Genomic DNA, 15113 nt, shown 5'->3' on the forward strand with positions numbered 1-15113 from the left:
TTGGTCCATCCACAGATACATGATAAAGTACACAAACACTGGTCCATTTCTGTGGAGAGGATGCATGTAAGGTAGGCTACGGCTACGTTGACAATAGATAGGGCAGGTCATTTAGATCCTTTCTTGATTTACTTTTTACAACGTTGATCTGGATTTCACCTTTCAGAACTCCTGAAGAAACTAGGCACAACCATTGATAATGACCATTGTTCCCGTCAACCACACAGACGAGCGCGCTTGCACAGAAATAAACACACAACATGCACAAAAGTTTCACAGCTCAGAGCGAAATACGCGCCTTGTCTCATTATCACTTCAGCACTTCACATCGTGACAGAGACAGAAAGGTAGGCCCGCTAGAGCTCGTAGCCTAACTATATCTAAAAACTCCTCTTACGCTTCCTAAAAACTCACTAAACAGAATTTATATGTCATGGCAAAATGTATAGGATGCAGAAAACACATGACAAAAGGCCAAAATGCCATTCAGATTTACTTAATTTTTTGTAAAAGTTAAATATCTAAATGGTCACTTGCTTACCAAAACTGTATTTAAACATAACCTAGAGCACTGTGTAGTTAATGGTTTTAGTCTTTTCCCATCTGCATTTTCAGTGTATTTTGTTGAAATTTCAGCCTTGGCTACTTTTGTATAAATATTTTGTATAAAGTCTAATATACTTTTTATAACATTTTCTGCAGCCTTTGAATTAGGCTTAGGTTACAGACCCACTATGCAACACATCACAAGTAATAAATCAGGTGTGAATAATTTCTTCAAAAGCAATTGTACTATAGAGCCTTTACAGCCTCTTTGTCCTCTCATAGCCTACTGATTGACATGTATACCCCACGGAGTAGCGAAAGGCCCCTGGAGGATATGTGCCAGCCCTCCTCCTCAGTGGAGAGCAGTGGTGGGGAGGAAGAGATGTGGGACCCTGGCCTCCTCTTCCCTGTGGCCCGGCCGTCCCTTCTGGCCCAGAGACAACTGAGGCTCCGGACCTGCCAGAGCCATCTGTACCCCAGCACGCGCCGCAAAAGAGAGATGACCCCTGCCGATAAGAAGGATGCCAACTACTGGGATAAGCGCCACAAGAACAACGAGTCGGCCAAGCGCTCGCAGCAGAAGAGGAGGGTGAATGACCTGATGCTGGAGGGCCAGCTGCTGGCCCTGAGTAAGGAGAATGCCCGGCTGAGGGCTGAGTTGATCACCCTGCAGTACCACATGGGCCTGGGGAAAGAGGCAGGCCCAGCCACCATGCCTTCCCATGGCACGGTTCCACTGCACAGCCGGCTGCCCTGTCTGAGTCACTCATCAGTGCCTACCAATCTGCTGATGCCCTGGGGCTCCCTCTGCCTCCCCCAGCCAGCCCTGTACCCCAGCCTGCCTCTCTACCTGCCACACTGGAGGAGCATGAGCGGCAGAACCAGGTCCTGGACATACACAGAAGCTTCAGGGGCAGGTTCAACAAATTGACTCAGCTCAGAAGGTACCTCAGTCCAGACAGCTGCTAGCTAACGGAGTGGCTTAGAACAAATCAACCCCAGATTATACATAGGACTACTTTAATGGCATGTATTAAATGTCAGATCAGGTCAAATAATACATGGACACTGGATTTATTGAATGGTTGCTAATCAACAATTGCAAATCATAGTTTAAAATATTGTTATAAATACTATATGTGTATTAATTACATTTGGAGAGTGAACTGGGAGTTCATTAAATTCATCTCAGACTTTTACATGAGGAATTTGACATCGGTAATTTCGGTGAATTTGTGGTGATTTTCTGTTTAGTTGAATAGGTTATAGAAGATAATATGTAGAAATTAGACCTCTTGCATATCTTAAAATTTAGCAGGTTGTTTTTTTTATTTTATATTTAGGACAACAAATAAGTAGGCTATATTCTGTGGAGCACAAGATGGAGCTCCATAGAATGTCCTCTGCTTATTCTGCTGTATATCTAATACAAGTTTTCTTTTTCAAATGACACAGCAATACAACTGGTTTAACAACTTTTACAGTTACACTGAAGATTCAATTATTCAGGGGTAAAATAGACCGACTGCATTTCCCCCCCCCCCAATTAAATGTTGCATTTTTAACACCAATGGAATAAAAAAATTACTTTTTCAAAGAGCAGAAAATATTTTTCACATTCTCATATAAGCAAGTAGGGTAGGAATGAAAGCAATCAAAGATACATTTTCAATCACTTTTAATTCAACGGCTCGCTTTGTTCTGTTAGGTGGACATTGTACACAAACACAATTGCTTTATTAGCCTAATGGCAAGAATTAGAAAAACTAACACGACAACCAACCTTCTAAAACACACTCTGCAACTACGGATTTAAAATGCTTTAACAGCTACATGACGGAGATGAGCAAAAGTAGTTTGAATTTTACTGTTCAAAAAGCAGTTTTTCTGCGGTGTGAAGCATCGAATAAGGCTTCACTGAAACTAGGTGCTCTTTTTGGTTGGTTGGTTGGTTGGGGGTGGTAATCCCCACGCTGTGAATTCCCTTATTGCCAACTATTGCACATTAGTTAGACATGCAGTACCAGTCAAAAGTTTGAACACTACTACTCATTCAATGGTTTTTCTTTATTTTGACTATTTTCTACATTGTAGAATAATAGTGAAGACATCAAAACTATGAAATAACACATATGGAATCATGTAGAAAACCAAATATTTGTGAAACATTAATTTGTTAAAGGCCTAGTGCTTTTCTTACTACTGATTAGAACATTGGTGGCCACCCTTTGCCTTGATGACAGCTTTGCACATTCTTGGCATTCTCTCAACCAGCTTCACCTAGAATGCTTTTCCAACAGTCTTGAAGGAGTTCCCACATATGCTGAGCACTTGTTGGCTGCTTTTCCTTCCCTCCGCGGTCCAACTCATCCCAAACCATCTCAATTGGTTTGAGGTCAGGTGATTGTGGAGGCCAGGTCATCTGATGCAGCACTCCATCACTCTCCTTCTTGGTCAAATAGCCCTTACACAGCTTGGAGGTGTGTTGGGTCATTGTCCTGTTGAAAAACAAAATGATAGTCCCACTATGCGCAAACCAGATGGGATGGCGTATCGCTGCAGAATGCTGTGGTAGCCATGCTGGTTAAGTGTGCCTTGAATTCTAAATAAATCACTGACAGTGTCACCAGCAAAGCACCCCCACACCTCCTCCTCCACGCTTCACGGTGGGAACCACACATGCAGAGAACCTCCATTCACCTACTCTGTGTCTCACAAAGACACAGTGGTTGGAACCCATAGTCTCAAATTTGGACTCATCAGACCGAAGGACAGATTTCCACCAGTCTAATGCCCATTGTTCGTGTTTCTTGGCCTAAGCAAGTCTATTCTTATTATTGTTGTCCTTTAGTAGTGGTTTCTTTGCAGCAGTTTAATCATGAAGGCCTGATTCACAGTCTCCTCTGAACAGTTGATGTTTAAATGTCTGTTACTTGAACTCTGTGAAGCATTTATTTGGGCTGCAATTTCTGAGGCTGGTAACTCTAATGAACTTATCCTCTGCAGCAGAGGTAACTCTGGGTCTTTCTTCCTGTGTCAGTCCTCATGAGAGCCAGTTTCATCATAGTGGCTGATGGGTTTTGTGACTGCCCTTGAAGAAACGTTCAAAGTTCTTGAATTTTTCCAGATTGACTGACCTTCATGTCTTAAAGTAATGATGGACTGTCATTTCTCTTTGCTTATTTGAGCTGTTCTTGCCATAATAGGGACTTGGTATTTAACCAAATAAGGCTATCTTCTGTACACCACCCCTACCTTGTCACAACACAACTGATTAGCTCAAACGCATTAAGAAGGAAAGAAATTCCACAAATTAACTTTTAACAAGGCACACCTGTTAATTGAAATGCATTCCAGGTGACTACCTCATGAAGCTGGTTGAGAGAATGCTAAGAGTGTGCAAAGCTGTCATTAAGGCAAAGGGTGGCTACTTTGAAGAATCTCAAATATAAAATATATTTGTTTAACACTTTTTTGGTTACTACACGATTCCATATGTGTTATTTCAGTTTTGATGTCTTCACTATTATTCTACAAGGTAGAAAATAGTAAAAAATAAAGAAAAACCCTTGAATGAGTAGATTTGTCCAAACTTTTGACTGGTAGGCTAATTCAATGCATTTTTATGGAAAAGCGGGCGTTTTACCAATTCACATACTGATATGCCTTAGAATGGCTGGCTGGTTGCTGGCTGGCTGCAACCTGGTCTCAGAGCATTTCGTATTTTTCTGTAGGTAAATCCCAGACACTCCATTTAGTATATGTTACGTTTCATATGGTATGTATTCATTTGTGGATGTCAATCACCGACTATTACAATTCATATTATATGTTACGAACATGCAAAACATACAATATGTTACGAATTTGCAAAACTTATGGTATGTTACGAATTCCAGCTAGCTGGCTAAGTGGCTAATGTTAGCTAGCTGGCCAACGCTAGCTAGGCTAGGGGTTAGGGTTAAGTTTAGGAGTTAGGTTAAAGGGTTAAGGTTAGGGGAAGGGTTAAAGTTAGGTAATCTTTCCCTTAACCTTAACCCTTTTCCTAAACCACGTTTAACACCTTGAAGTATGGCGATTCACAGTATACCCTTCAGTAGCTTTAACTGCACATCTAACATGATGCCACCGATGTTCTAAACAGTAGGAAGAAAAGCACTAGGCTTATGATTCATTCATATTTTCACACTTTTGCACATAGACCTCTCACCATTGTAAACTCTGCACCTACAGGTGTTTCAGTACAGACTTGCCAAGATAATAGCAAGTGATTCTAGAACACCAAATTCCTACAGTAGCCTACTTCTAAGTGTTCCGTAGCCTAATCATTGTCAGATAACAAAATACAATACTTCTATATGAGCTATTTATACCAGCCATATGTGAACTGTATTTCATGTGGGTGAGGAGAGCGTAATTGCCATGCTGCTTTGGGGTGTGAAACCAGTGGTGCTGAGTGGTGACAGCATGGACACGTCTGTTAACACCAGACACTTTTGAGCACATCTAATGTTTGACTGAGGCCCTTCACACTCATGTGAGAACATCACTCATTCAATATGAGATATGGTTTCCCCATCATTTACATTTTAGTCATTTAGCAGACGCTCTTATCCAGAGCGACTTACAGTAGTGAATGCATACATTTCATACATTTTTTTTCCTGTGCTGGCCCCCCGTGGGAATCGAACCCACAACCCTGGCGTTGCAAACACCATGCTCTACCAACTGAGCTACAGGGAAGGCTCATCACCTCCTGCCTGCTGCAATGACAGTAAATAGTTGAGTGTATAACTATAACTACAATTACAACCAAACTAAAGCCATTTAGTGCACAGTAACTACGAAACGAGGATAGCAACAGTTATAGCAATAAAATGACTACTTGTAATAGTAAGAAAACGAGATGACATTGGAGAACTAATTGGGTAACTACTGAACCCTTGAAGCATGGTCATCACTCAACAGAAAGAATATTCAGAGTTGACCAGATGTCTCCATAGGTCCCATAATGGCTGATTTCCACTGGTCACATTCTACGGGCTTGTTTCCCAGAACCTAGATTAAACATATTGCTGCACTAAAAAGCATGCCAATTGGATATTCTTCATTGAAAGTGCTTTTTAGTACAGGACTAGGCTTGACCTGAAACAGGAAAACACACTATTCTTCATGCGTAAACCCTTACTAGGCATCCAGCAGAAGGCACTGGAGTATAGCACAACACATTATAATCTATGGTAATCCATGCAATAATGTCTACCTGCAGACTGCAGTTACTAGGAACGCCCACATGAAACGCCTATTAGCATTGCCTCACTACATGCCACGCCCACTGCCATTGAGGCTGCTTGTAACATTAGGCCTACGGCCTGCGGCCCGCGGATAGACCCTTCTCAAAAAATGCAAGACTTGTTTCTATGATAAGCCACTAGATGGAGTACTGTACAACATGACATGGAATCTCAGTCATGACATGCTTGGTCAATAAAGTACTGTTTGTCAAAATCTTCCAAATCATACAGGTTAACCCCCCTAAAAAAATGTATGTCAAATTGCAAGAAGTAATTATGAATGAGTTGTTAACAAACTAGAAAGATCATGACAGCTGTGAACAAATGTAGCCTAACTGTTACCGCTGGGTAATTAAAACGTTCGCTGACACATTTACATTACATTACATTTAAGTCATTTAGCAGACGCTCTTATCCAGAGCGACTTACAAAATGGTGCATTCACCTTATGATATCCAGTGGAACAACCACTTTACAATAGTGCATCTAAATCTTTTAAGGTTTTAAGGTTTAAGACACAGTAGGACTATACTATTTTACCATTGCACTGGAATTTCCCAATCTTAGCAGGATTATTCTTGACCTCAGATTTACAACATAATCCTTTATAATAAAGCTATACAAAGTTTTCACAGGATCCCACTTCCAGTGTTGACCCCAGTAGACAAAGAAATGTCACCCCTAGTACGACAAAGGACAGACATTTTATTGAAACTTGTTGTACAACTTGTGGTCATATGAGGGACTTTTTGCATCTTTAAGTAAATTGCCTTATCACAAGAATACAGAGTGATAGGTAAGGGGCTAGAAAGAGAGAGAAAGGACCTGGTAAGCCTAACACATCCAGCCTCCCTCTGCTCAAACACATCTCCCAGACGATGACATAAGTAAGCCACGACCACCACGTTGAGGGGGACTGCGGAGGATACAGACACACAGAACAGAAGAGGTGGGCTAGGCTAGGTGGAGTGGGGGTAGACAGACAAACAGGCTGACAAACAGGCTGACAGACAGACTTAATATGCTAAGGAAGAGAAAAAAGGTTGAGTGTGAGGTCACACATTGTGGTGGTCTGTGACGAAGCCCCTTTACCGTAGGTGAACTTCAGGTGAGATACAGGGGAAGGATGAGTATACAGTTCAGTAAGTTACTGTCTGCTGCTCACAGAGACACAATGGGCGGGCGGTGGAACATTGACTGAGGTCATTGTCACATTGCGTCAGTGGTGGACTCACTGGAATATAGTTGCCAGCAGCAGAAGGTAAGGTCCTGTGTTCATTTTCATAACATTTTCACTCACCTCTGTGGTGGACAGACAATGTCTAAATTAAAGTTCCCTATACATATGACATATAGAGCTACAGATAGTAAGGTAAATGGGTACAATATGTTATTTTTCTTACCCCATGCACTGGCAGTCCACAGCTTGACTTACCGCCATCACTCTCAAGTCTCAACTTGGAGCAGTAATCAGAGAATAATACTTTCAAAACTGAAACGTTTGTCTTAACTTACAGTATACTGGTTTTCAGACTTTTTGGAGGTGTTATAATAGCAAGTCTATTTTAGACGTGGTATCTCAGACTTGGGTATATTTTAAATGAGCTGACTTCCCTTTAAAAAAAAAAGATAACACATTTTATAAAACGTTGATACTGGATATGATCTAGTTCTTGAAACAAATGAACAACTTTCTTGAACTTATTTAGAATACTTTTGTGCAACATACAAAAAGCAATACAATAATACTATTTTGGGCATTTGTGTTGCATAAGTGACATCTATGAGAACCGTGAAATGTTCGTCAGCCTGTGTACGACCTGTAAGACGTTTCCAAGTTTACATCGTTAAAGTGATTATAGCAATAACAAAAGGTTTTTAAGTGACCAATTATTGTTCTAAATAAGAGGGGGAAAAGGTATCATTGAAAAAAGAGACAGATATCAGCAGATAATATTACCTTCAAGTAAACATTTATTTGGGTATTTTATTCCCTGTTGAAAACAGTACAAACTTTGCAGATTTAAAAGGCTTAGTTAGTCTGGCTCTACATGTAGATGGTAGAACAACCAGAAAATGAATAATGGAGCTTTTTGCTGTTCTTCTTCTGTCGAGGAGAAAACTAAAACGCGCCAATAAAAGTGTTAGTAAAGTACTTTTACAAAAAACAGTGTTTATAAAAAAGTACTTTTCCTATAGACTCTAGACACATACAATCCAAGAAAGTTGCTACAGTACATTTCTAACTAATTTGATATGTTCTATTTCAAGGAATGTGTGTGTTAACTGAAAAGGCATGCTTGTGGTAAAGGCAATATTCTCTGGAGAATTTAAGAGGTACTGGACATCCACATCCATTTTGTTATTGCCGCCATGACAGATCGCTGAAAACATTAACAGTAAAAATTAGGAGGTTAACCAATGGTTTCCTATTAGGTACCAGGGAGAGAGACTCAAGTACTTCACAAAGCAAGGAAGGAAACAACAACAGACCAACTGGTGCTGTCAAAACGGATAGGTGTCAAAAGAAGAAGTTGAAAAGTTCCTTACTAAAAAGCAGTGTCTATAATTAGCATGTCAATAAGCAGCAGGTGCAGTAACTCACGCAGTGAGGGACTCGTCTCTGGAGAGGACTGTTCAGGAAGCTGAGCAACACTCTGCTGCAGTCCTCTGTTTGTCCTACTCCCTACACAGCAGCATTGCTCTCCACTTGCTAGGCCTCAGCCCTTGACCCCTGACAAATGTCCTCCAACTCACCGTTGGGGCAAGTTTTAGGCCACTCTGCCATCACGACACAGCTCTGCTCTACCTCCAGCAACTTCAGCAACCAGCAACTCTAGCACCTAGCTATAAACATGCAGCACCCCATCAAATACTTTAGCAATGTCAATGAGGTTTAAAATGGTTTGGGTATGATTGTACACTCCTTCAGCAGATTGTTTGCTTCTAGTTATGAATTGATGAAGAAGAGGAATAAATAATTATGGTTTGCAATTTTTCTAGCTTGTTGTGCAACAATGTAAAGAGAAGGCACAACAGCATGGGAAACCTTGAGAAGTTTGCCCACAAGCCTTGGACAGAGGTCCACCTACAGTATATTTAGTGCAGGGGACGGGGCAGACTCAGTGCATTTTCAACCTCAAGGTGCATGTACTCTCCACCACAAGGCAGAGCTTTACTCTCTGTCTCTCACCTCAGTCTTTGGGTACATTTTGATGCCCTTTGCTCTGACTGCCACTTCAAAGAGTAAGTATAGCAGCAAAGCACAACAGAGTTGGTCTACTGTAAACTTGAAAAAGAAATAATATTTTTTATCACAAAGTTATATTTTCTGGGGCTCTCGTACTTGCAACATGCTCCTTTTCAATATTGTTAGTAATCATAATATTGCACTTTTGCTTCAGGCTATGCCAAGATCTACATAATGAATCTAATAGAAGGATAGGACAGACAGACTTCTCGCAAAGTATTAATAAAAAAGAGAACTTGCAGGACATTTCACGATAAGTCGAGGTAACATTATAAGAAGCTATAATAGCTATGTTATGTGGCAAAAAGGAAAACACGAAGCAGACTCAACTCTTTAAAAACCTGCTTTACGTAAAATATTGTGTGCTATAGCTTGGAAAATGAAAACGTGACTCTGAATGACAACATAAGGCTGTTTGTTTATTTCCAATATTACAACGGTTATTCTGAAGAAATGTAGTGCGCTTCATGTTTTCATTTGCTTACCATGATACTTCTGAGTATCATGACACTGGCAACCCCTCTGACCCATAGAAATTAACAAGTCATTGTTATTTTGACCTTTGGGGAATTTTGTAAAACACACAGATGTAGTTTTTTGCTTTAAAATACAGACCAAATATCAAAAGCGCACAGAGAGCCATGTTGTCATCAAGCACACGATATCTTACACATCTAGGTAATGATACCTGTGTGACAGCATCTGTAATCATTCTCATTTCATTAGTTATCTTCAGATGATGTACCTGCCAGTGTAATTACACCAGTTTAGGATGGACACACTGTATTATGCAAAATTGTGATTGTGATCAGACTTTGATAAAACATATGAGTAAGTAGTCTCACCCAAGTGCACAGTCATTTCTGGGATGTTTAAAGCATTAGGAATCCTCCCTGGTCTTTGTGGTTGAATCTGTGTTTGAAATGCACTGCTCGATTGAGGGACCTTACAGATAATTGTATGTGTGTGGTACAGAGATGAGGTAGTCATTCAAAAATCATGTTAAACACTATTATTGTACACAGAGTGAGTCCATGCAACTTATTATGTGACTTGTTAAGAAAATCTTTACTCCTGAACTTATTTTGGCTTGTCATAACAAAGGAGTTGAATACTTATTGACTCAAGACTTTTCAGCTTTTCATTATTAATTCAATTGTAACAACTTCTAAAAACATAATTCCCCTTTGACATTACGGGGTATTGTGTGTAGGACAGTGACTATTTTAAACTCAGGCTGTAACACAACCACATTTAGAAAACGTGTGTATACTTTCTGAAGTATGTGTATCTGTATGTGTATCTGTATCTGTATGTGTATCTGTATCTGTATCTGTATGTGTGTGTTGGAGTGTCAGTGTAGTACGTGTGAGTGTGTGAGTAAAGTCTAGTGAGTGTGCATACAGCCATCGCAAGAGAGTTAGTGCAAAAAAAAGGGGATCAATGCAAATAGTCCGGGTAGCCATTTGATTAACTGTTCAGCAGTCGTTAGGCTTGCGGGTAGAAGCTGTTCAGGATCCCTTTGGTCCCAGACTTGGTGTCTTTGACGATTGTTAAGGCCCTGACACTAACTTGTATAGAGGTCCTGGATGTCAGGAAGCTTGGCCCCAGTGATGTACTGGGCAGTACACACTACCCTCTGTGTGCCTTGCGGTTGGATGCCAAGCAGTTGTCATACCAAGCGATGATGCAGCCAGTCAAGATGCTCTCAATGGTGCAGCTATAGAACTTTATGAGGATCTGAGAGGCCATGCTAAATCTTTTCAACCTCCTGAGGGGACTCTGTTGGTGTGTTTGGACCATGATAGGTCCTCAGTGCTGTGGACACCAAGGAACTCTCGACCCGATCCACTACAGCCCTGTCGATGTGAATGTGGGCGTGCTAGCCATCTGTTTCCTGTAGTCTACGATCAGCTCCTTTGTCTTGCTGACGTTGAGGGAGAGGTTGTTGTACTGGCACCACCATGTCAGGTCTCTGACTTCCTCTGTGTAGGCTGTCTCATTGTCGTGGGTGATCAGGCCTACCACCGTCGTGTTGTCGGCAAACTTTATGAAGGTGTTGGAGTCGTGGGTGAACAGGGAGTACAGGAAGGGACTAAACATGCACCCCTGAGGGGCCCCCGTGTTGAGGGTTAGCGTGGTGGATGTGTTGTTGCCTACCCTCACTACCTGTGGAGCCCGTCAGGAAATCCATGATAGAGTTGCAGAGGAAGGTTTTTAATCCCAGTGTCATCAAATCAAATGTTATTTGTCACATGCGCCGAATACAACTGCTGTAGACTTTACTGGGTCCTTAGCTTAGTCCTGAGCTTGGAGGGCACTATGGTGTTGAACGCTGAGCTGCAGTCAATGAACAGCATTCTCACATACTGTAGGTGTTCCTTTTGTCCGTGTGGGAAAGGGCAGTGACGAGTGCAATAGAGATTGCGTCATCTGTGGATCTGTAGTGCAAATCTCCAGTGTATTTTTGTCTATGTCACACATGCACTTATCTCAATTGCAACATACCACTATAGGACCTTTGCTTGTCTCTGCATACCCTGTCTATAACTACTTCAGTCTATGGAGCTACATTCAGCTGGTCTCCTTCGGATGATTCTGGTAGTTATTATGTTGCTCTGGTGGTTATGCTGCTGGCATCATGGGGCTGACAGCTGGTACAGAATGGTCTCAGCTCTCTCTGCTGCAGGGAAACATGGTGGCCAAACAACATCAATCAGCAGCCAACATTGAAATCCAAACCAATCAATCAAACTATTGAGCTGCATAACACTGACATTCAGACAGATCAGAGTTCACATTGGGACATGGTGCTCTCATTAATAAGCCTGTAATGGTTCAGGAGAGGCTTTCCACTGGCTAAAAAGACGAACATGAATAATAGCTTGATAACATGTAACTGTAGGAATTCTGTTTCAGATGTTCCCAGATTGATTAAGAATATTTCAGTCTGATGTTTCTGCATACGTGTGTGAGAGAGTGCATCTGTGTATTCACTTCACACACAGGCCACGTTGTCTCATAGCTGTGGTTAAGCAAATCTAACATAGCTTTGTTCCTCCTGCACAGCTTCCCACCAAACCCACCCACTCACCCACCCACTCACCCTCCCCTGCAATGAAACAGATGAGCAGGGCTCCATTGTAGTGCTTTTTCATCTGAGGGTTTCTATGTTCCTGTTTGTACGTATTGTCCTCTGGCTAGCACACATGCAGTCTCACTGCTAACTGACCCCCCCTCTCATCTGCATGTAAGGGGCAAAGGACAGAAAATGAAAGGGAGGTAGACGATATGGAGCAAGCGGTGGGCACATTGCAGGCAATCAGTAGCTGGGGGGTGGACAAGTGAGTGCACCATCAAAAAAAGATGACTGTGAGAGTGTATGTGAGAGAGAGCGAGTGTGTGAGAGAGAGAGAGAAAGCGAGAGAGCAGCATTGTGAAAACAAAACCTTGCTTGTTTCTAAAACGAGCGTGCTCTGCATCGAGCAGATTGAGTGTGTTTGTAACTCTCAATCACTTGACTTGTCCACTCTATCAGCCAACATTATTCATGCCACGAATCAGTATGTCACAAATGACATGTAGCTCATATCTTAACTTTGCAAATTATTAAAAGTCCACAAAAACAGCTCATTTCTCAATTATGTGTATACCGTGTCTAAGCTAGGAGAAGAATATGAGTTGATTAGTCAAGTTGAAAGAAGAGACAAGTCCAGAGAAGTTCCTGTGTCAAATCTAGAAATTGTTTGTGTGAATGACATAAGAGCTGGTAGAGCAGAGACTAGCCACGTAATACTTTATCATATGAACTGTCCAACATTTTAACTTGAAGGTCATGCATACTGCCTCATGTCCATCTTACATACTATATTAATCACCCATTCAATTTACTTGAACACTCAGGAAGTCTTTCAGACATAAAGATTATTTTAGTCACACTAGAGGGGCTGGTTACACCTCAGACAACTCCTCCTCTCTGCCTTTCCATCCTTTCCACCACTGTTTTATTCAGCTTGTCTAGACGTGGAGGTGGCTGGTCTCAAAGACAGACTGAGGGCTGGGCAGTGGGCTGACAGTGGGATAGGAGTGGGCTTTGTGGCTCTATAACAGCATCTCATTCAAAGCTGTCAACGATCAAACACAGAAATCAATAAATGTTCTGATCTGTGACCCAGGCACTTAGACATACTGTATAGCAGAAATTTGGAAATGTATAGCCTATACATACGATTTGACAAATACTTTACTAATAATTTACCTGCCCTTCACAGGTGACATCTTAGAAAACCAACCTGAAAGAAGTGCATGAGAAGTTACTTATCTTCCTTTTACCTGCCCAACAAAGAAACAGCCATCCTAATTTCTATACTGAGACCAGATGGAACCCATGACGCTATCTCCAAATGGGAGCATGGAGGAAATGGAGGACGGTCACATAGCCTACCTAGAGGGGGAGCTGGCACCCAAGGGCCTGCGGCGCAAGAGAGAGTTTATCCCAAATGAGAATAAGGACGCCACCTACTGGGAGAAGCGTCGCAAGAACAACGAGGCGGCCAAGCGGTCGCGGGAGAAGAGGAGGGTGAACGATTATGTGCTGGAGAGCCGCCTGGTGGCCATGAGTGAAGAGAACGCCCGGTTGAACACAGAACTGCTGGCCCTCAAACTCCACTTTGGCCTGGTGAGCCCTGCAGCCTACGCTGCCCACCAGAACAGCCTGCTACGGCTCTGCCATGCGAACACCTACAGCCCCCAGTCCCCGCCACCCAGCAGCTCAACCCAGTCCCTGGACAGAGATGTCTACTGGGGCAGGAGGCCCAGCTACAGAAACCCCTCCACCCTGCCCACTTACCACCACCGACCCTCCGTACTGACTGGGCAACCTGCCCCTGCCCTGATCCATCCACATGCTCTACCAACTAGAAGGGGATATCCATACATCTTAGACATGCCCAGTGTCCTCCACCCTGCAAACTCATCCTCCCTTCTCCTGCCCCCGCTTCTCTCCCCTTCCCTATCGTCGTGGCCGGGGGTTCCCCTGTTGAGGCCCACCCCTAAGAGAAGGTGTTCAGATGAGGAGGGGGAACAGCAGGTCCCAGCAGCCTCCTCCAGCGCTGCATTACCGCACAAGCTGAGGCTGAAGAACCCCAGAGCTTCTACTGTCCTTAGAGATGTGAGAGATAGGGCCTCACCCCCCGCTCCCGCTTTCTGTATCTGACTGACCACACTGCACAGGAGCACAGAGCAGAGATAGGGCCCCCCCCCGCTTTCTGTATCTGACTGACCACACTGCACAGGAGCACAGAGCAGAGATAGGGCCCCCCCCGCTTTCTGTATCTGACTGACCACACTGCACAGGAGCACAGAGCAGACCAACCACAGCGCTGTAACATTGACACCAAAGTTACAGCAAAGACGTTATGTACAACTTCAAACAGACATTTGTTTGTTTTTTTGGTTTGTTTTTGCTTCTCTGCTATGCTTCTTTAGTGTCCAAGTTAACTGGATAAAATCTATTATAGCATACTTTACTGTAAATCCTGCTTAATTAGCCGGACTTGGGGATTAAGTGTTTTATAGCACTGAGAGACTCCAGTTCAGTTACAGTATGTATGTAAAACTCAATATGGGCAGACATTATAATAATTGTTTTTAACTTTTTGGAATGGATGGAATTTATCTTTTTAAATGAATAAATTCCTCTTATTGTTCACTCTTTACTGATTAGCACACAAACAGTGTGTGTGTGTGTGTGTGTGTGTGTGTGTGTGTGTGTGTGTGTGTGTGTGTGTGCTGCAATGTGTAGGCTACCTTGTGGGTAATGTTTATGTTATGTTTATGTTATGTTGGCTGCCTGGTAGAGCAAGCACTGAGGGCTTGAAGTTGAGATGAGGGGAAAATACCAGACATGACATGAAAGGAGATGAATTTCAACATAACTAGAGACACATTCTGTGTACAATATAGGTGAGAACTTAGTGGTTAGTTACTTGTACCTGCTATAACCACCACAAATGCACTTAACG

General features: G+C 42.4%; 2 protein-coding genes across 2 annotated transcripts; both read left to right on the top strand.

The window, feature by feature from the left end:
• The first annotated feature begins 65 nt into the window (after positions 1-65).
• si:dkey-172o19.2 (cell death specification protein 2) lies at positions 66-2145 on the top strand. Its single transcript, XM_045688778.1, has 2 exons — positions 66-347; positions 829-2145. Exon 2 carries the CDS (start codon positions 842-844, stop codon positions 1475-1477), a length of 636 nt encoding a protein of 211 aa, XP_045544734.1. The 5' UTR covers positions 66-347; positions 829-841; the 3' UTR covers positions 1478-2145.
• A 4632-nt stretch (positions 2146-6777) lies between these two features.
• nfil3-4 (nuclear factor, interleukin 3 regulated, member 4) lies at positions 6778-14342 on the top strand. The gene is made up of 2 exons (XM_014216899.2): positions 6778-7101; positions 13362-14342. The coding sequence occupies exon 2, from the start codon at positions 13469-13471 to the stop codon at positions 14303-14305; it is 837 nt and encodes a 278-aa protein (XP_014072374.1). The 5' UTR covers positions 6778-7101; positions 13362-13468; the 3' UTR covers positions 14306-14342.
• The last annotated feature ends 771 nt before the right edge of the window (positions 14343-15113 follow it).

The sequence above is a fragment of the Salmo salar genome, chromosome ssa10 (assembly GCF_905237065.1).
Source record: "Salmo salar chromosome ssa10, Ssal_v3.1, whole genome shotgun sequence".
NCBI lineage: Eukaryota > Metazoa > Chordata > Actinopteri > Salmoniformes > Salmonidae > Salmo > Salmo salar.